This window comes from Columba livia, chromosome 5 (assembly GCF_036013475.1).
Source record: "Columba livia isolate bColLiv1 breed racing homer chromosome 5, bColLiv1.pat.W.v2, whole genome shotgun sequence".
NCBI classification, from domain to species: domain Eukaryota; kingdom Metazoa; phylum Chordata; class Aves; order Columbiformes; family Columbidae; genus Columba; species Columba livia.
Genome location: NC_088606.1, coordinates 67399054 through 67419640, shown reverse-complemented (window position 1 = coordinate 67419640; position 20587 = coordinate 67399054). Strand labels below are relative to the sequence as shown.

At 54.9% G+C, this 20587-nt stretch overlaps 2 protein-coding genes and 1 long non-coding RNA gene across 5 annotated transcripts; 1 reads left to right on the top strand and 2 right to left on the bottom strand.

Moving 5' to 3' along the window:
- Positions 1–5492: 5492 nt before the first annotated feature.
- LOC135579679 (uncharacterized) lies at positions 5493–6954 on the bottom strand. Its single transcript, XR_010473285.1, has 2 exons — positions 6499–6954; positions 5493–6291 (listed from the first exon to the last, which is right to left on the bottom strand). It is a non-coding gene; the product is annotated as an uncharacterized LOC135579679 (long non-coding RNA).
- A 763-nt stretch (positions 6955–7717) lies between these two features.
- Positions 7718–12992, top strand: VPS37C (VPS37C subunit of ESCRT-I). 3 transcript variants are annotated; one of them, XM_065066453.1, is made up of 7 exons: positions 7743–7785; positions 9199–9255; positions 9345–9453; positions 10257–10373; positions 10446–10617; positions 10945–11027; positions 11288–12992. In XM_065066453.1, the coding sequence occupies exons 4-7, from the start codon at positions 10281–10283 to the stop codon at positions 11972–11974; spliced, it is 1035 nt and encodes a 344-aa protein (XP_064922525.1). In that variant the 5' UTR covers positions 7743–7785; positions 9199–9255; positions 9345–9453; positions 10257–10280; the 3' UTR covers positions 11975–12992. The 3 variants fall into 3 exon arrangements, with proteins under 3 accessions (XP_064922524.1, XP_064922525.1, XP_021154909.2); XM_065066452.1 differs by lacking the exon at positions 9199–9255 and having other exon boundaries at positions 7718–7785; XM_021299234.2 differs by lacking the exons at positions 7743–7785; positions 9199–9255 and adding an exon at positions 8234–8944.
- A 308-nt stretch (positions 12993–13300) lies between these two features.
- Positions 13301–19287, bottom strand: CD5 (CD5 molecule). The gene is made up of 10 exons (XM_065066421.1): positions 18794–19287; positions 17944–17976; positions 17499–17795; positions 17358–17420; positions 16825–17133; positions 15590–15874; positions 15332–15463; positions 14829–14882; positions 14407–14523; positions 13301–14254 (listed from the first exon to the last, which is right to left on the bottom strand). The coding sequence occupies exons 1-10, from the start codon at positions 18843–18845 to the stop codon at positions 14169–14171; spliced, it is 1428 nt and encodes a 475-aa protein (XP_064922493.1). The 5' UTR covers positions 18846–19287; the 3' UTR covers positions 13301–14168.
- Between the last annotated feature and the right edge of the window lie 1300 nt (positions 19288–20587).

Sequence of the window (20587 nt, the reverse complement as noted above, 5' to 3'; positions counted from 1 at the left end):
TGACACGGCAGGTGTGCCACCGGCCCCAGCCCGGCCCCTTATATGCCAAACCTGGCTTGTTTGGCCAGCGGCCCTGATAAGAAAGGCAAACGGCTCTGGGAGAGGTTATCACAACGTCCTTACGGGAGACAGGATGGGGGGCGGAACGTCCAGCTCGGGGCTCTCCATCTTCCCCGGGGTCAGAGCAGAGATGCTGGTGACAGCCTGGGGGAGAACCATAGAGAAAAATATTCATTTTCCAGTGAGATATATTTTCCAGTTGGCTTTATCTGCCACCGCAGGGGGTGACATTTTTGCAAGCACCAGTGCGAAAGGCCCTGGGGCTGCTCCGGATGGTTCTTGTCACACTGGGGGCTCCTTCCTGCAGCCCCTGGTTGGTTTTGGGTCACAAAGGACCTTAAAGACCATCTTGTCCAACCCCTGCCATGAGCAGGGACATATTCACCAGCTCAGGTTGCTCAGAGCCCCGTCCAGCCTGGCCTGGGACATCTCCAGGGATGGTTCATCTACCACCTCTCTGAGCAACCTGAGCGGGGGTCTCATCACCCACCCCGTGGAAGAATTTCTTCCTTATATCTCAACTAAATACATTATTTTTTCAGTTTAATACTATCACTCCTTGTCCTATCAGTACATTTTCCCTGGAGCATTCTCCAGATTGAACAACCCCAACTCAACCCTTCCTCACGGGGAAGGTGCTCCAGCCCCATCACGGCTCTTCCCCGCAGAACTGGGACCAACTGGGGGGGTCAAACTGGGACTAGTCAAGGGGAAAGAGCAGCTCAGGATGGTTGAACAACACCAAGGTCAGAGGCACCAGCATCGGACCCGGCGTCCTGGTCCCCGTCACAGCCCCACATGCGGTTGATGCGGCTGCCGGCGTGGTCACCTTGTCCCAGCGCTTGGAGGAAAACAAAGTCAGACCCTGCGGTGACAACCTGGGGACCGGTCTGCCCAGAAGGCTGGAAAACCCCCCACACCAGTTTCAGCTCAGGTCTAAATGACAAAAAAATTAAGGACTGGAGCTAAAGTGCAGCAGGGGAATGAAATGAATAAGAACGTGGTGGGATCTGATGGGAGAAAATGGATGAAACAGTGAATTTTCCCCAAGTGCAAGGGAAGGTTTGATGCATTCAGGTAGGGGTCTGGAAAGGACAAGGTCTTGGCTGACCCTCAATAATGGAAAATCTGGACCTGGCAGGAGGTCACAGCCTGAAAACCCCACATGGAGACTTGGCACTGCGGTCCCTCCAGCCTCGGGAGCCGGTCTGTGCCCCGGGAGCTGTGAACTGCCAAAAATCAGACATCAGACAACAGCAGGTACTTCTCGCTTCGCTCCCGTGCAAGGCAGCGACGTGTTGTGATGAACACGAGCTCAGATAAGCAGCAGTCCTAGAAAGGGGATGATTCACTGCGAACACATGGAAAATATTTATTTATATGTTATCAGAGCCGAGCGCTCGAGGATGCATCCGACAGGGGAAGCTGCTGTGGGAAACTGCCTTGGGACCGCTCTGACGGGCTCTTAAATTGCATTTCTTCTCCAAAAAGTGTGTGTGTGCACACAGGGAAAAGGCTTATTCTGCTGTTTCCCCCAGCACACGCAGGTGTCACTGCCCCACAGGGACAGGTGACAGGGGGTGATCTGCTGGGGCTGCTGCAGAAATCTGGAACAGCTGCTGCAGAGCCCAGTGGTTTATAAGGGAGATTCAGAACTGGGGCTTGCTGGGTTTGCCCAAATCTTGCTTGATTGCCTTGTGCTGGGAGCCCTTTGCATTTCAGGTGCTGAATTCTTCCCGAGAGCAAGAGCTGGGCTTTGGGAGCTGAAATCTGGGCTCCCCTGGTTTTGAGATTGGTAAGTTTTGCTTTTCTTTTCTTTTGCCGGAACATTAGAGGGAAAGAAAATGACAAGTTTTTCAAGGATTGTTTATGTATATATATTTTTTTCCCACATAATGATGTAAACATAAACCTCTCGGTGCAAAGAAAGGGCTGTTTGGGGTGGGTGTTCTCCTTGTGTTTAGTAAAAACCCCCCAACAACAACAAAACAACCAATCAAATTAAAACCAACCAAACAAAACATAACAAACAAAAAACCCATGCAAGAAGCCTCATGCTCAGGACCAGCGTTTGAGTGAAATGTAGCTTATTTTGTAACATTCGGTAAATAAAACCTGTTCTATTTTCATTGCTTAGAGCAGCGAATGGAGACGAGAAGATGCAGAAGCTGCTCCGTTTGGATAAAAAAGGTCCATTCTGTGTTTTTGGGCTGATATGCAGGGTTTGGGGTGAGCCGGCTTCTTCTGAACACCCAAACTGTCTCCCAGATTTGGGGGCTGTATCACGTCATAAAGGTTCAAAGCGATTTTTCAACCTTTTCCTGCACGATTGTTGCTGAAATGGAGCTCTATGTGTAATCACTGAGGATCGGGGTGACATGTTTTGATTGTTTTTTTTAATGAAAATAAATAGTTTGTCAAATGAGGGGAAGGTTTGCGATGAGCTCATGCTTGTGTCAATAGATCACATCATCGGGAGCCAACGGAAAAGCTGCGTGTTCAGATTTTTGGATGCACTGTTATATATATATATATATATATATATAGAACGAAGCGGTTGCGGGATTCAGCACCAGGACGAATATTTGGCGCCACTAAAATGGTCAAAACCAACAGAATAAAACGTGGAAAAGGGGGGAGGTTGGGTGGCCAAGGGGCGGCCGCTCTGCCGTCGCGGCCCTTGGCAGCAGAGGGCACCAAACGATGGCGAGAGCTCCTACAGATTCGGCACGTTCTCCAAAAACGAGACGGATCCGGAGGGTTTTTTCTCTGCTTTTCCTCTTCCCGATGCCGCTGTGGCTGCGTTAGGAAACAAACACATAAAATCCCCCAAGATTCGTGCTCGTGGACAAAAAAATTCAATATTATAACGCTAATATCTGTTGGTTTTATATCTAAATAAGGCTGGGTTTGAGTCCCTGCATGCAGAGGCTCTGTGATGAGCTTGGGCGATGCAGAAACGTTGAACAACTTTTTAAAAAAGCACTAAAATAAAGCAGTGGTTGAAGGGGTTGTGGTTGACTTGAAAGGCAAGAAGAGTTGGGTGGTGACATTGACCTTCCCCTGCAGAAAAGGACCAAAGAGATACAGGACTAGTGACAGGAATATTTTAAGCTTTACTGCCCAAAATTTGCGTTAATTTGTGCATGAAGAGAGCGTTCCTCCGAAGGTTTTGTGCACCTGGAGGGAACTCACGGGATCCAGGTCACGAACAACGCGAGGCGGGCACCTCCCAAAGCCGCGTTGGCTCCCAAATCAACCCCAGGTGGCAAATAAATCAACCCCAGGGCGTGGATCCCGGTCAGGAATGCAACAGCCCCAGGTTCTATATGATTGATGCCGACATCCAGGTGCCAGAAAGTCTCAACGGGAACCACACAAGATTAAGCATCAACCGTTAGGCTGCGTTTAGCTGCCGCAGGCCTCACCCCGCGGGTTAAACACGGCTCGATGTGAATTTTTAGGCTTTCTGTACGGGAAAGGACTTTGCTGACTCAGCTCAGAAACAGCTTTATCCAACTTTATCGGCGCAGGCTTGAAAAGGTCCGCCCGAAAAAAAAATTGCCTTATAGAGATATCCCTTATCTTCCTAACCGCAGATTAAGGAAACAAACTTGTTTTCTCGTCCCTGTTCCTGGTTTTCCCCAGCCCTTCCATCAAGGCATTATCGGAGCTGGGACAGATTTATCAGAACCGTCAGGTGAAAGGCACCAAGGCCTGGTCCGAGGCTCCTGAGCTGTCAAACCCAACGATTCCCCATAAGAATATATGATTTAAGTCATCGAGAAAGCGCTTGGAGGTGTGGACTGGCTCCTGAGGTGTCAAACCCCCAAGATTTGGTGTAAGAATACTGAATTATCAAGAAACCCATTGGAGATGGAGGTTGGTGGCTCCTGAGGTGTCAAACCCCCAAGATTTGGTGTAAGAATATTGAATTAAATTGTCAAGGAAGCCATTGGAGATGGAGGCTGGTGGCTCCTAAGGTGTCAAAGCCCCAAGATTTGGTGTAAGAATATTGGATTAAATGGAGGCTGGTGGCTTCCGAGGTGTCAAACCCCAAAGATTTCATGTAAGAATACTGAATTATCAAGAAACCCGTTGGAGATGGAGGCTGGTGACTCCCAAGGTGTCAAACCCCCAAGACTTGGTGTAAGAATATTGGATTAAAGTATCAAGAAAGCCCTTGGAGATGGAGGCTGGTGGCTCCTGAGGTGTCAAACCCCCAAGATTTGGTGTAAGAATATTGGATTAAAGTATCAAGAAAGCCCTTGGAGATGGAGGCTGGTGGCTCCTGAGGTGTCAAACCCCCAAGATTTGGTGTAGGAACATTGAATTACATTGTCGAGAAAGCCCTCAGAGGTGCAGGCTGAGGTTGTGGGTGGATTTTTGGTGGAGCAGGACCTCGGGGTAGTCACACCAGCTCTCGTGACCTGCTGTGGGTGGTGACAAACACCTTTGGTGGCCTCGGTGTGCAGCTGGTGAATCAGTGAAGGTTATTTTCTACCCAGATAGCGGCCGGACCACAAATCTTCCCTGTTGTGAAACGGGTGAGCACAGGGAAGGAGCTGGTTGGGTTGTGGCTGGTTTGTGGGAGCCAGGGGACGTTGGTGACGTGGCGCGGAGAAAAGCCGCAAGAAATGGTGTTTTCTGAGGAGAAAAAGATGGGTGGGATTGCAAGAAAAGGCTCTTCTGTCTGGATCCTCCCTGGTGAGGAACACAGGTGGCATTGTCCGCAAAATAAACATTACAAGAAAAAAACCCTACATTATTGATTTTTTTGTTTTGTTTTGGGAAACGCTCCAAATTTCCTTTGATTCCTGGGCTGGGAAGGAACGTTCACCACAAATGAACTTGGCCAGATAATAAACAAAAGGTGAAATTTGACAAAGGATCGGGATTGCCCAGATTAAATTTGCACACGAGGAGGTTTTTTTAACCTTTTGCTGGTCGTGTGTTAATTGGCCCTGTGGCCTCTACCCGCCCTCGGGATGCGGAGGAGCCGCAAACCTCGTCAGCGGCACTAACGAGCCCCTGCGCCCATAGCGAGCTCTGAAAGCTTCCATTTCACCCCAAAACGCTTTCTGGATCACAGTTTAATTTTTCTCAAGGTATTAAGACTCAAAGCTGCTTCAGAACCTGGTTCTGCAGCTCAGTGCTCCTACTGAAATCATTGTACTGCTTTTTGCTGGTTTTGTCCCAAGCCACGAGTGTTTTGTTGGTCCAGAACAGCTCAGTTGGCGTCTATGCTCAAAGTTTGGTGCTTGGTGTGATTTGACTCTCCCATTTTCAGTCATTTTCACTCACGGTGTGTTTTGGATATCGGCCTTTCACCTGATAAAACACCTGTGCGATGTATCACAGTGACCAGCTGAAACCATCTCTTAGACAAATTAAGGATGTTGGTAAGCAGATAATGAGCAAAACCTTGAGCGTTAACCAGAAAATACCCATTTATTGCATTTTTGATTTGCTGAGTAACACTTTTATCATTTAACTGGATACTTTTCTGCTTCTTCTTTCATAGAATCGTAAAATCGTAGAAAAGCTTTGGTTGGAAAAGACGTTTAAGATTGAGTCCAACTGTTAACCCAGCACTGTCCCCACGAACCTCATCTGCAAAGAACAAATTTGAACAAAACTTCATTTCTCCTCTACTCAGTCCTCACAGTTCAACATAAATTACTAATTAACTGTGCTCCAGCCCTTCTGTGCCTGCAGCTTCTCTTCAAAATACCGATCTCTTTGGAAAGTCAGGCCCCTTTTTCTCGCAGTAACATTGAGTTTTGACCCGGTTATCAACCCCGCTATGAACAAATCGCCCTTGATTGGGACCATAAGCTGCCTATTAGGATTCGCATGACTCATATTTATTATACAAGGCTCAACTGGCCTCATGTGGTGCAGTTTGGGCAGGGACAAGAGGTGCTTTTCCCCAGGACGTGGCTCTTTGGGGACACGTGGGTGACCTTGTCCAGCCTCCATCACCTTCCTCTTCCCCCACAGCACCTCCAGTGTGTCCTATCCCACAACACAGAGCTTTTTCCCATCCTATCACAACCCTGAACCCTCCTTGTGTCTGCGGGAATGTTGAAGGACGGGTGAAAGGTGGTGATGGGATTTGAGCTTCTTCTGTCTCACGATGCTCGGGAACTTTCTGTTTCCATGCGAGGAAGAGCTAAGGCAGGTATTCAAGTGGGATTTGCTTTTATGTCTTGTTTCCAGTGACGCCACCTGGAAAAAAATGTCGTTATATTAATTTTTGGCACATTTCTGAGTCTGTACGTACTGCCTTGGTGTCTTTTTCCTCCTGCACCTCCACCAACTCTCATCCCCCATGTCCACCTCTGCACTTCCCCCTCCACGCTCACTTTGCCTCCATCCCTTCACCCATCAAGCAAGTTCCACTTTAATTTTCATTTCTCCCAGGGCTGGATTTACCAGGATTACAGCTGACCCAGCTCCAAATCCCCCGAAACAAGAGGCGTTTGAGCGTTTCTAACACCAGCTGCTACTCTCCACGCCACGACCTGCAGGGAACAACATGGCTTTGCAGCGGCTTTTGTTGCTCTCAGACCTCCAAACCCCACGAGATGCAGGAGCCGGCCGCCTGTGTGGGAGGTCCCGGTGCTGACGAGGTCACGACAAGGCACAAATTGCTTCAAATCTCCCCGTAAATCCAACCCCAAACCCGTTACGCTTGAATTTCAACCAGCTGCCGGGACACGACGCTAAGATCTGTTGTAACCCGCGCCGCGGTGATTAATCTCGCCCCATCTTTTGCGGCTCGATGGTTTTACGCCTTTTGGAATGAGCTGGTGAAAGACAAGCGGCTGCTGCTCAGGGTTTGCGAGGAGACTTTAAATCAATGTATTAAAACCAGCCACAGCCGCTCCAAACCGCGACGGGCGGCCAGGGGAACGTCCCGTCAGCTTTTTGATGTCCCTGTGGTGACGTATCAAGGTCACAAATATGTTGCTTACAGTGCTCAAGTTCAGCACATACTCAGGTGTTTCCCATGAATAATATCAATAATAACACAAAATAACTAAGCAGAACAAGGCAATTCTTCCAGGAAGGCACAAAGCTCTAATTAGAGTCAATTAAAAGGGATGGTGCATTAGGGCATGACACAGGTAGGGTGTGTAGGGAGCTTATGGTCTGATCAAGGACAATTTGTTCATAAAGGGGTTGATAAATGGGTTAAAACTCAATGTTATTGCGAGAAAAGAGACTTCCCAAAGAGATCAGTATTTTGAAGAGAAGCTGCCCGAGGGCTGGAGCAGAGTTAATTAACAATTTGTATAAAATGCCAGGACTGAGGAGAGGATGAACTAAGTTGCGTTTGAGTTTATTCTTTGCAGGTTTGGTGCTTGGGGACACAACTTGGTGCTGGACTTGGCAGCGTTGGGTTAGTTGGACTCCATCTTAATGGTCTTTTGCACCCAAAACGATTCTGTGATGTGAAGGCTCGAGCAGGCGAAAGCTCGAAGAGAGCTACACCAGCAGGAAAGCACATCTATTTATTAAAATAAATACATAATATTTATCAAGCACAGCCTCAAACACAAGATGGCGGCGGCGGAACGTACCACCCGCCTCCTCCTCCCGCGCTACGGGGGGCGCCGCGTCTACCCCCCTCCCCAACATCGCGGTGGTACCTCCCACTTCCTCTCCCGCGCCGGAAGCCGGAAGTGCGTGGCGGAAGGAGGTACCGGCTGCGCGGCGGTGAGTCCCGAGCGGGGCCGGTGACGCTCCGTGTGTCTCCACAGGCGGGGCGGGCACGTCCGCCGCCTCCCCCGGTGCTCAGGGCCCCTCTGATGGGCGCTTGCAGCCGTTACCCGCCGGCATCCCCGCGGGGGGGGCGCTCAGCCGGGCCAGGCGGCGGCCCGCGGGCCGCGGCCTCTCGGTTGCCGATCCCCGCGCCCCTAAGACGGGCCTGGCAGTGGCAGAGCAGCCTCTGCGCTGTCCCGGTGGGGCGGGACCGGCCTTGGGTGGGCACCTCCGGGGCTTTGGGGCCTGTCCCTAAGCGGGGACACAGCACCGAGGGAGTGACAGTGCCGGGGATTCCCTGGCGGGGCCCTGACGAGGCGCGGGGGCCCCTCAAAGGGACCAAGTGTCACCTCGTTTTACCGAAACGCCGCTAAAACCGCCGGGAGCCGTGAGGTACCCGGTACCCGGGTCTTTGTGTCCCCCTCCTGGGATCATTTTGGGCGCTCCCGCAGACCCTCCCCACCCTCCCCCCGCACAGCGGTGGGGGTCGAGCTCCCCGTTTGCCACTATTCATCACTTTTCCTTCTCCTTCCTGAACTAAAGCGAATGGCAAGCGCAACAGTAACTCCAAAGCGTCATAAAACATTTAACGTTCAAACTTGTTGTCGCACGGACTAAAAGACGTGTTGATTCCCATACAAAACCTCTTCTCATCAGCAGCTGTGACCACTTTAGAATGAGCCAGTTCATCGCACGCTGAGCCACATTGTTGGTCAAGAAACCAGCTTCTGGCACAGGGATATTTGTAGTAACTTTTGCTTTCTCTAAGAGGCTGCAGATAATAAGATGTGAACATTAATGCCTAGTGAATGCATTTAACTTTACGTTTAGCTGTAGCTTTATTTGGCATAACTGTGGATAAGGGCAGCAGCAAACAAATATAGAAGCTTAAAGAACATTTAAAAAATAAGTACCAAGGCCTCATATTTGTTCTGAAACAGTTTTATTTTCAGGGAATACTCTTTAATTTAATTGTCTTGATTTTTTTTTACTTAGTTCATTATGAAAACCATGCCCTCTGTGACCCTTATTAATAACAAAAAACCCACCCGTAACTGCCAGGTGGATGTGACAAATCTGTTGCTTACAGAGCTCAAGTTCAGCACATACTCGGGTATCTTCTATGAATAATATCAATAATACAAAATAACTAAGCAGAATAAAACAGTTCTTCCAGGAAGGCACAAAGCTCTAATTAGAGTCAATTAAAAGGGATGGTGCGTTAGGGCATGACACAGGTAGGGTGTGTAGGGAGCTTATGGTCTGATCAAGGACAATTTGTTCATAAAGGGGTTGATAAATGGGTTAAAACTCAACGTTATTGTGCGAAAAGGGACTTAAAGAATATAACTTTCTTTTTCCTTGCAGAGCGCTGAAATTATCTACGCACCTGTGTGACAGGGGACCTAATTTCCCGCTTTTTAGGTGGTTTTTAGTCAGACGTGCTCGGCTGGATCCTGGGGGAAGTAATTGGGTGACTCTGAATGTTCCCGTGTCGTTCTGTGTTCGTACAGAGCCTGACGGGACCTTCTGAGCACGAGACCCTTGGGATGTTTCGCCCGGGGCGGAGGTAGAAGAGCCACAACCGATCCAAACGCTGCCGAAATCCCCGTCGCCCACTGGGTACGTCCCTTTCCCTCTCCGCAGGGTTCACCCCTCCCCTGTTTCTCTGCTGTTTTTCAGCACATTATTATTGCCCTTCTTCCCCCACATGATTGCGTCCCACCTCTTAGAACCCAGGGCATCAATGTGTGATATTTGATAAATATTGACAGACAGCCCGGTTATTTGGAATAAGCCATGGACAGTGCAGAAAAATCCATTATTTCGCTGATTTAGTAATATTTAACTGACTTTTTGAATCACAAGTATTACATCAAATCCACATTAATGCCATCACTTAATGTTTTCTAAGTGATAGTTGAGGGAAATAGTTGACACAGTGTGGCTAGAAAGGGAAATACATAGAAATTGAATGCAACAAAGAGACGGGAGCTGAGGAACGAGGGAGGTGACGAGGTTTGGAGGGGACATGGGAGGGGACCACGATCCTACTAGTGGCTGTGGGGACAGCTGGACGTGAGTAGATGTGTGAGGTTTGCTCAGCAGAGGAGGAACATGGAACAAGACAGTGAAGGGAGAGTCAGGGTGACATCGAGTGGCTGTGAGTAGGTGTTTCCCTGACAAAACTGCCTAGCACACATGAGAAATCCTTCCAAAAATGCTGTGAAAAGGAAAGAAATCAGTTGCCAAAGCAGGAATGAGTGGAAATGTGTTTTCCTTCTCAGTCTCGCTGGTTCTTTAGAGCAGAGGGAGAATCTCTGTGTTTCAAGCAGTCTGGTTTTAAATCCTTAATAGGATTATTGCCTGTTTGCAGTTGGGCTTTATAAACCTCGGCTTTATTTGAGTTCATTTCCCCGTCACAGGCGTCCGCGGCTCCTCGGGGCAGGATGGACACGCTGAGGAACCGGACGGTGGAGGAGCTGCGGGAGCTGCAGGAAAACGCCGAGGAGATTGAGCGCCTGGCCCTGGAGTCGCAGGAGGTACGTGGGGACATCGCGACGCTCCCCGGGGCTTTTGTCACCTCGCTGGTGGTCATTGTCACCTCCCCGCAGGTCCAGGAGCTGCAGCTGGAGCGTGAGATGGCCCTGGCTTCCAACCGCAGCTTGGCCGAGCAGAACCTCAAGTTCCAGGCGCCGCTGGAGACGGGTCGGACCGACCTCTCCAGTAAATACGAGGAGCTGCAGCAGCTGGCCGAGCGCTGCAAGGAGCAGAAAGCCAAACTGGGTGAGCATTGGGCAACCTGACGTCACGTGGGCTGGAGTTTAACGCAACGTCCTTCCCTTTTGCTTCTGCCCAAGCGGAAAAACCCTTTGGGGTGGTGGCAGAAAGGACTCTGCTGCCTATAAAAATCTCCATCTTCCTGTTTTCTGGTCCAGCTCTGTTGGAAAAATGAAGACATTGTCCCAGGAAAAAAACCTTTCTAGTGCAGCAGTGACTAAAGTTCTTCCCTCTTTGAATTTTCTCCTCACATCAGGAGTTTCCAGGACGCTCCTGATTTTCCCCACTTTCGTGTTTAATGTTTCGTTCTCCTGCTTTCTTTTGTTTCCCCAGAGAAATTTGCTGCGGCGATGCATCCTCAGACCTTGCTGGATCTCCTGCAGGTGGAAAGCCAGAAAATTGAAGAGGAGTCTGAGGTGAGCTTCAGCTTTAAATCCATTAGCAAGTCAACTAATTAGGCCAAAAAGGCTTGTGGTTACGCTCCCAAGCTTAATCCCTTAAATCAAGGATTATCTCTTTGTAGTTTGGTGTTATTTCTCAAAAAAAAAAACCAACAAAAAAAAAAAGGATTCTGCTTTGTTTGTGTGCGTGTGGTGCCATGGTTGTGTGGGACAGACGTAAACCCTGAGCCGGGCTTGACGCAGCGCTCAACCCCAAAATCTCTCTTTTCTTCCAGAAAATGGCTGAGAAGTTCCTGGAGGGCGAAGTGCCCCTGGAGACATTTCTCGAGCAGTTTTCTGTTATGAGGAAACTGTCCCATTTGCGCCGAGTGAGGGTGGAAAAGCTGCAGGAGATCCTGAGGAAGCTGGAAACGTCGCGGGAAGCCGGGGGGGACCCTCAGCCGCCTCCTCACGTACCCGCCGACCCCCCCAAACCCCAACCCTTCCCTCCGGGGGCTCCATCCTTCCCCCTGCCCTACAGCCCGGCCCCAAACGCACCTCTCGGCCCCACGGCGCACGGAGCTCTCCCTCCCGCTCCTTTCTCCGCCCCCCCGCTCCCCGGGGGACACGCTGCCCCCCCACAGCCCCCCTTTCCCTACCAACCTCCCGACGCCATGCCGGGGTATCCCCAACCCCCCTCAGGGGGTTCCGCTCCAACTCCAGGTTATTCCTGGTCTCCATCCCGGGCCCCACCTCACCCCCCCCCATTTGCTGCGTCTCAGCCCTCTCCTCCCCCCCCCAGGCCCGGATTTCCCCCCTACATCCCCCCCGCGGCCGGGAGACCCGCGTGCCCCTACCCCACCCAGCCCCCTCTCCCTACTTTCCCTCTCCCCCCGCAGCCCCCCTACCCTCCGGGAGCACCCCCACCCTTTGGGTACCCCCCACCCCCAAATCCTCAGCGTCCTGCTTGGCCTGGCTACTAAATCCGGACTCCTGGGGGGCGTTTTTTCTTCTTCCCCCCTCATTTTTTGTGGACTGAGGAAGAAGAGCGAGCCCAGAGCGTCGTTTCTCAACCCAGAAGCGCGGAGGCTTGGGGCAGGACGCCGCCGCCCTGGCGAGCTGGGACTCTTTAGGTTCGATTTAAATTGGTTGCTGATGGGTTTGAAACGTTGGCTTCCAAATCGTCTCATCGTAAGTCACAACGGTCGCTAATTGCGGCCCCCTCGTTTGCGCGGGCGAGCGACGGCGTTCGCCATGCGAGCCACAAACGTTGTTAGCGCCGTTCTGAGCCTTCTCGCAGCCGTTCAGAAGACACGACGAGAATCTCTGGGCGATATTTCTGACGCAAAATCAGAACTCGCTGCTTCCCGAGGACTTTCCTGGAAGCCGGAGGCAGAGCCGGCCCAGCGTGTGGGTGATTCAAACCCTTCAGCTGAGCACAGCCCCGAGATTTCTGCATTTTCACGCCGTCTGAGCTGTTCCTGGCTGTCTGCAAGCGCCGCCTGCGCCGTGGGCCCCAGCGTGCTCCAAAACAGAGGGTTTTTTCCCCAAATCTTCAGGATTCAGCTGCTCACCGGGGATACAAAAACCCTGCTGCTGCTGCTGCTTTCCAGCCCCGAGCTCACCGAGGCTCTGGTGACTCCCCAGAGTTCCACATGTGGATATTTCGGGTTTATTTGAAGTAAACTGGGCTGGCACGACGTCTCGGGCTGCTGCTGCTCTGGGGGCACGTCTGGTGATTTATTTTTTGGGGTGCTGGGGGCTCCGGCCTTCCCCCTTCTCAGGAAACACTACATAACGGAAGGAGCGACAAATTAACGTTAATAGAGACGGGGTTTGCTTTGCTCAGCACTTTATCCTACAAATCCTGCCTGTATCTCCGTAAGTTATTTATAAGGAAAGATTTACTAATGGACTAGGACAAGGCAAATGCTTCTGGGGTTTGATGGGAACGATTCCGTAGCGGCGGTTAATTACAGTAATAAAACTTGATGAATTGCACGCGAGGTCACGGCAGTGGTTGCTTTCGGAAACGGTGCTTTCTATTGATCTTTTTATGCCGTCCTGGCGTCTTGACACTAAATTCCTTTTGGGTTTTGTCAATAAAACCTTTTGCCGTCTTGCAGGACCAGCTTCTTCCAGCTCATCCTTCCTGCTGGTTTTCGTCTTTCCGAAGGGGCCCATTTGCGTGCGGCTCTTCTGTATCAGCTCGTCTCTCTGGCACCGTCCTGAGTTTTCCCTCCCTGGATGGAAGTAGATGGCCTAAGGAATGGAACTGGTAGCGTTAGAAGGGAGAGAACAAGACGTAATTACTAGAAAAAAATCCATTTTATTACAACGGTTATTGCTTATTAAATATCTCAGGTCTTTTTTCTCAGTATTTCTACCCACTCCGCGCTCCTCACGTCCTCGCTTTGCTTCTTTATGTCTCTCCGAATCTCATTTCGTCCCACGTAGACGTGTCGCAGTCATTCTGTGATGCTCAGCGCCCCGATTACCACCCAGCAGCGCCCGATTTCGCTTTCAGCCCGGCCCCGGTAGGACGAGGAATGGGGTTTATCCCATTTTCAGAGCGGGGAAAGCCGGCAAACCCCCTCGGAACGGCCGCGAGCGCGGCTGCTCCGCTCGCCGTGCGGGTACCAACCCCCCTGCCACGCAGCTGCCGCTCCCGTTACACAGATAGCTTAAAACATCTCCCACCTCACACACTGCAAGAAAAAAGCAGGAGGAAGGTTTTTTGGATGCTGGTACGGGGTAGCACAGGCGGGTTTGGGGGTCCTGGAGGTTCCCCATCGCACTGGGGGGGTCACAGGTGGGTTTATTCCGAGGTGAGCAGCGCAGATTTGTGTCATTTCTTCTGTCAGTTCTGTGCAGTTCATTGTGCAGAATCGCGGAAGGGTTTGGGTTGGAAAGGAACCTTCAAACGTCACCTTGTTCCCCCCCGCCATGGGCGGGGACGACTTTCGTGAGATTAAACTGCTCAAAACGTCCAGGTTGCTCAAAATGTACCTTTTTTGGGCTGCCTGCAGGGCGGGAAGGGGCCTGGCGACGGAAACGAGGTGGCTTGCAAAAAACAAATGCAAGAAAAGCCGCTAATTCAGCAATTGCAGCAGCCTGGGGTGGTGCTGGGTGGTGGGGAGGGGGACAAGGGGGTCCCGGCTCTGACAGTTTGGGGGGTCACAGTCTGCGGGTGGAGTGCAGGTCGTAGTCGCTGTCGGAGGAGTTGTCCAGGGGGATGGACGTTCTGCAAGCACCTTCCAGGGCTGGGGGGGGATACGGCTTGTTTTTTGGGGGGCTGGGGGGTCACCCCCGCCCCGGCGTTGGCAGCATCTCACTGTGATGCTCTTGCCGGGGCGGTTTGTCCCCCAACAGGTTTTGGGGACAGAGGGGACATTGCCGGTGTCTTGCGCCTTACCCGGGTACGCCGAGAGCTGGGAGCTCTTCTGGGGGGGCTGCGCGTAGTCGTTGTCCCCGCGCTGCACCCGCTGCCCCTGCGCCCGCGGGGTGGCCGTGCTGTTGCGGTGGAAGGAGACTGGAAGAGATGGATAAAAATGAGGACCTTGGGGCTGCAGCGAGAGGTTTGGGGTGATGCGCCCCCCCACACTGCCCGGGGGGGGCTGAGTAAAAGCGGGAGCTGCTCCCGCACCCCGAGACGGGGCTCTGTGCTCCCGGGTGAGTTAATATCGCGACGCTGAGTCAACACAGTGGCAGGAAGCAAGAAGCGGGGCTGGGGACCAGCCTGCTCACACCTTTGCCTGCTGGGGGGAGAGCACCCCCACCCCAAAAATCCAGCCTTGCGGGGTTGCGGCGGGGGGGGTTACCCCACACTCTCCTCACCCGTCTGGTTGAGTCCCGTGGGGCCGATCCACTGGCGCTGCTTCTTTTTGGAGACTGGAAGGCAAAGCGGGGGGGTGACAAGCAGGGGGGTTTCTTACTGAGGATGTGTCCCCCCTGCCGACCCCATATGTCATCCCAAATAATCTCCCCCACCCGATAATCCCCCCCCACAAGCCCCTCCAGCTGCTCTTTTGTGCCTGTTCGGTGCCTAATCCCCCCTTGCGGCATCCCCTTCTTTGTGCCAACAGCGTGTGGGGCAGGCTTGGGGACAATGGGGCAGGCTTGGGGACAACAGGGCATGCCTGGGGACGGATGACAAGGCAGGCTTGAGGACAGCAGGGCGGGGGGGACCTGTCACACTGAGCAGCATGTGTTACCCCCGAGGAAATGGGGGGAGCAGCAGGGATGGATGCAGGGAGTGTGGCTATGGCAGAGCCCGAGGAAGAAGAGGAGGAGGAAGAGGAAGATGAGGAGGAGAAGCAGCTCCAGAGCTCGGCACCTACTTCTCTTCATCAGCCTCCTGTAGGTGGGGGGGCCGCAGATGAGGAAGAGGATGGCGAAGAGCAGCAGGGCCAGGCAGATGCTCACGATGGTGCCGGCCGCCAGACCGGGGGGCTGCGGCTTTGAGTTTTGGCCTGGGGACAGAATGGGTGTCACCAGGTGAGCCTCTTGTCCCCAGGCTGGGAGCCTGAGCACCCACCACCCAGCTGGTGGGGTTGCAGAGAGCCCCAAAAGGTCTTACACCCGGCACAGTGACTTACACGTGACCCTGGTCCGGGAGCAGGTCTGGGGGACCCCAAGCTTGTCGTGACAGAGGTGCAGGGTGGGGACACGGCAGGTGACACCCATGGAGGGGGGGTCCTGGATTTCGGTGCTGGAGGAGAGGTTCCCGCAGCGCAGCTCCCGGCACAGCTGCCGGCCCCACTCGGCTCGCCGTGCCCTGTTGTCACACAGCACCCGCCATTGTCCCTCGGCAAAGACCTCGATGTCCCCTTCGCAGGGCGTGGGGCCACTCGCCAGCCTCCGCAGGGCCTGGGGACGGGAGCCTGGGGGACAGAGAGGGTCAGACTCACGGGGGGACATTGCGGCTCGGCATCCTGCAGCACACGGTCCTTCACGGCACGGGGATGCTCACAGTGTCCCTTGTGCCACGGGGACCGTACCAGCGCCACGCGTTGAGGAGCTTTGTGCTGTCCCCGTGGGGGATGTGGCGGGGAAGGCGGCTCTGCCAGCTGCCTGGCGTCGAACCCCGAATCCCGCGGGAGGGCTCCGAGCTCGGGCAGATGGCGGCACCCGCGGCAAACTGGCTCCTCACCGTGTGGTTTGGGCTTTCGTGCCGTGGCACCAAGATGCTCCTTGGGGAGATGTTCAGGGCGGGGGGATGATCGGGGGTGGAGGATGCTCTGGGATGGGGGATGCTCAGGGAAAGGGGGTGCTCGGAGAATGGAGGTGCTTGGGGACAGGGGGATGTTCGGGGATAGGGGATGCTCAGGGATGTGGGAAGCTCCGTAGGAGGATGCTCCATAGAAAGATGCCCAGGACAGGAGGATGCTCCGGGACGGGGGATGCCTGGGGAGGGGGGATGCTCCGGGATGAGGGATGCTCGGGACAGGGCAATTCTTGTAGCACAGAGATGCTCAGGGCAAGCGATGCTCATGTCAAGTGTCCAAGAGATGCAGACAAGCAGGGTGCTGGGCCCTGCCAGTACACCCCACACGCCCATGTTGATTTTTTGGGTGCTGACACAGCGCTTGCTGTGCACTGCCCAGCTTTTCCTACTCTGCAGCGCCGATGTGTTCAAAGCCCCGGGGCCGCGGGTGCCGCTGCCGGGAAACCGGCGTGCTGGGGAGGTTTTCTGTTTTGCCTTCGCACGCAGGAGAGGAAGACCGGGAGGATGGGGTGCGTGGGGCGGCTGGGGACACAACTGTCACCCTGCTCAGGGCTTGGGCCACCAGCCGGGCATCCCCCCGCCGAGGGTCCGAGGAAGAGCTCTCACCCGAGCAGACGATGAAGGCCGGAGGATTTCGCCGCCGGGCGCTGGTCCTGTTGAAGCAGTCGAGGACCGAATGGCTCTCGCAGGGCTCCACCACCTCCCACCGCACCGGCAAGTGGCTTTTCCGCTCCGGCGTGGGGTGGCTGTGGCCATCGATGGCGACGCCGCAGCCGGCGGCGTGGCAAAGGCGGGTGGCCAGCGCCGGTGACACCCCCAGGGTGGCCGCCACAGCCCCCCAAAGCCCCTGTCTGTGCAGCTCCACGAAGCCCGAGCAGCCGATGTCCCCGTCCACCAGCCACAGCCGGGGGGGTCCTGCCGAGGGACGGGGGGAGAAAAGTCGTAAAACCATCTCGTTACAAACCGGGACAACTTTTCTTTCTCTTATCGAGCAGAAAGTTCCTGAGCCTGCCACATCCAAAGCTTAATTGATGCTACAAACACTATTAATGACACCAGGCGACCTGGCAAGGCTGGGGGACAGTTTGCTTTGTGTGTGCCCCCCAGTTCAGCCATTGCCGCAGGGATGGGGCTCTTACCGGTGGGCTCCGGGGTGGTGGTCGGGGGTGCCGGCGGGGGCTCGGGGGTGGTTTTCACCGGCTCTAAAACAAAAAGACAGGGGCAGGTTGGGGTGGTTGGTCTGTGGGGGTGTGGGGGTGTGGTGGGGGGTCCATTCTCACCACTACACACGAGGACAGCGTGCTCCGTGCAGTTCGCCAGCACCCACCGGCACCGTGCCAGCGTGTCCGCTGGCCCCGAACACCGCGGCGTCCAGGCATGTGTCAGCTCCTTCCCACCGGTGACCGTGAGCCGGGGGGGCCCGGGGACGGGGGGGCCGCAGTCCAGCTGCTGGCAGATGCTCTTGGCTCTGGCTTCGCTCACGCCGTCCCGGCACACGCGGCTCCACTGGCCCTTCAGCTGCACCTCCAGCACCCCGGTGCAGCGGCAGCCGCCGCCGGCCAGCTGCAGGCTGGGTTCTGGGGGAAAAACACGGGAGTTCGGGGTTTTCCTTTCCTTTGTGGGATATTTCCACCCCGGCAGCCGCCACAGTGGTGAAGCCGTGGCCAAGGAGCTGTTAACGAAGCCGCTGGGGGGTCCCCAAGGTGCTGTCCCCCCCACACTCACCTCCAGGGCTCAGGGTGGCTCCTCTGGGGACAACTGCAAGAGAGAGGGGGACAAAGTGTCAGTCCCCCCAGGCTGGGGCAGCAACTCCCGGCCCTTGGTCTGTCGCTGGTTATTTTGGGGGAAAAAAGGCGATTCTGGGGCGCAGGCCAGGGCAGAGATGCTGCTGGTTGTCCCTGGCCATGCCGCGCTCTGTGACACTGGGGGACACTTCTGTCCCCAAAGCTCAGCGTTGGGGACAGAGCCCCGAGCTGGCTGTGTGTCCACAGGGGCCACAGGACAAGGCTGGGTGTTTTTTTGGCAAGAAAAGAGCATTTTATGGCTTTCTCGGGGGATTTGCTCTCACTCCTCCTCCTCACACCTTTAATTAAAATTAATAATTAGGAATGAACGCATGTGACTGGCCATAGCACTGCCTGCCCACCCCTCTGCCGGTGATCATTATGCCAATTACTGCTAACTAACCAGCATCGTTACCAGGAAGAAGACATGGCCAAGCAGTCCTGGATGGTGCCACCATCACCTTAGCGAGCCGGCGCGGTGCCATGAGGATCAAGGGGACAAGGACGGGGGGACAACTGGTGGCCCCCCCACACCTGAGAATCACTCCTGGGGTGTCACAAGCATCTCAGGGACCCCAAAAACATGGGTGGACACATGGGACCCCCGGCACTGAGCTGGACATCCCGCTGCTCCTATGGTCAAGGGCACAGGGCTGAGCGCCCCAAAACATTCCCAGCAGCAGGGGGGGTTTGCCATGGGATTTCAGGGATCTGCAGGGTGTGGCGGGACTGGGTCCCCCCCGAGCGCAGCCCTGGCACCCCCCACCCCTCAGAGCCCCCAGCATACTCACCCCACAGCCCCAGGGCCAGCAGGAGGCTAAGAGCGGGCGGGCAGGCGGCCATGGGCACAAGCGCCCGTCTGTCGGTCCGTCCGTCCCGGCGCTGGCGGGGGCACGGCCGCCTCTGCTCCCCGGCTCGGGTGAGGGGGGGGCCAGGCAGGAACAGGCTGTTTTTCCTCCCTCTGTGGTTTTCTGCGTCACGTCTACGCTCGTTTGAAGCCCTTTGAGCCGGCAGCTGCCTCCCCGGCACGGGGACAGAAAACCAGGGGGCTCAGCCCCCACCGCACCCCCATGGTGGCATCACCCTCATCTCTGCAGCGGGCGTGATGCCGGAGGGACAGTCAATGTCCCCAAGGCTGGGGGGAGTCCCTTGTGTCCCCACAAAGCTGGAAGGCGGCACGGCCAAGCGAGACCCCGGGATGGGCACCCAAAGGAACCTGCCAAAAATAACCTCCCAGTGCCAGCAGCAGCTCCTTCCTCCTCCTCCTCCTCCTCGCCCGCTTGCTTGGGCTCTGCCACGGCTGCACTGGCACCGGCACGGCCGCTGCGGTCACCGGGCGAGCGGCACCGCTGCAGCGGGGCAGGAAATGCGGCTGCTGGCACCTGCAAGGGACATGGTGAATGTCACACTGTCACGCCGTGTCACACCATGCATGGGCTGTAGCACGGAGCGGGTCTCTTCTCCCCAGGAACAAGTGATGAAACGGCCTCAAGTTGCGCCAGGGGAGGTTGAGGTTGGATCTGGGGAACAATTTCTTCCCCAAAGGGCTGTGGGGCATTGGAACAGGCTGCCCAGGGCAGTGCTGGAGTCACCATCCCTGGAGGATTGGACAGACGGACATGAGGTTCTCAGGACATGGGGCAGGGACAGGGGTGGGGGAATGGTTGGACTCGATGATCTTGAGGAGCTTTTACACCCCAAACAACTCTGTGATTCTCTGCCATGTCACACCGAGCCACCACGTGCCCACGGCAGCACCGTGATGTCCCCACTTGATGGCTACCGGGGCACTTTCATGCCAGCACAATCCCCATTTCTGCCACCCCAGGGCCACCGTGTATCCCTGCAAGGGCACGTGGGGCACAGGCGGTGATGGACGAAGCGTTAATTGATTGTGTCCTAATTAATTCCTGCAAATCCAGGTCATGCATGCTAACGAAGGCAGCTGTTTTCCATTGACTCCACCGGTATTTCTGCTGAGAGGGCCTGGGCACTGGTGTTGGTGAAACTGGGCTTACTGGGTGAGGTGCCACTGTCCCCAACCCCAGAGCCACGGGGTGCTCCGGTGCCCAACCCCAGGGTGGGGGTTCAGCTCCGCTGGGAGTTTCCTGCCCCAAATCTCTCTCCGGTTGCAGATTTTCCATGACTCAAGAGGAAGCTGGTTGGGGTGGGGGGGTTGCAGGCAGCCAGGGCTGCCTGGTGCACCAGGGATGCTGGTGGGGCTGGGGCTGCTGCCTGTACCCCCCCATTCCCATCCCCTTCTGGGGGTTCCACCGACCCCCAAAATGAGGCTGGTGCTGTGACGGGAGCCGGTTCTGTTCCATGGGACACTGTGGGTCCCGGTGCTGCCCCACACCCACCCATGGTCTCTGGGGGTTCTGCTGGGGGGTTCAGCTGAGCCCCCTCACCCCAAATCACTACGAGGTCAGTGATTCACCCTGGGATGCTTCACCCCTCAGACAGATGCACCCCCTGCTATCCCAGGGTGTCTGACCCCCATGGATGGGGGTGCTGCGGGTCCAGACCCCCCACAATGAGCCATATCTGGAGCCTGCAGGTTTGCAGCTCGGTTTGAGCATCTCTGC

What these genes read in the sequence shown, in the direction of transcription:
- CD5 (XM_065066421.1), bottom strand. Translation starts at nt 18,845, where the DNA reads ATGGCCGCCTGCCCGCCCGCTCTTAGCCTCCTGCTGGCCCTGGGGCTG. An exon ending in CTCCCGGACCAGGGTCACGT is followed by an intron (nt 15,464 to 15,589) that starts GTAAGTCACTGT and finishes TTCTGTCCCCAG; the next exon opens with GCCAAAACTCAAAGCCGCAG. An exon ending in CCAGCTCTCGGCGTACCCGG is followed by an intron (nt 14,255 to 14,406) that starts GTAAGGCGCAAG and finishes ATCCCCCCCCAG; the next exon opens with CCCTGGAAGGTGCTTGCAGA.
- VPS37C (XM_065066452.1), top strand. Translation starts at nt 10,281, where the DNA reads ATGGACACGCTGAGGAACCGGACGGTGGAGGAGCTGCGGGAGCTGCAG. An exon ending in TGGCCCTGGAGTCGCAGGAG is followed by an intron (nt 10,374 to 10,445) that starts GTACGTGGGGAC and finishes ACCTCCCCGCAG; the next exon opens with GTCCAGGAGCTGCAGCTGGA. An exon ending in AAATTGAAGAGGAGTCTGAG is followed by an intron (nt 11,028 to 11,287) that starts GTGAGCTTCAGC and finishes CTTTTCTTCCAG; the next exon opens with AAAATGGCTGAGAAGTTCCT.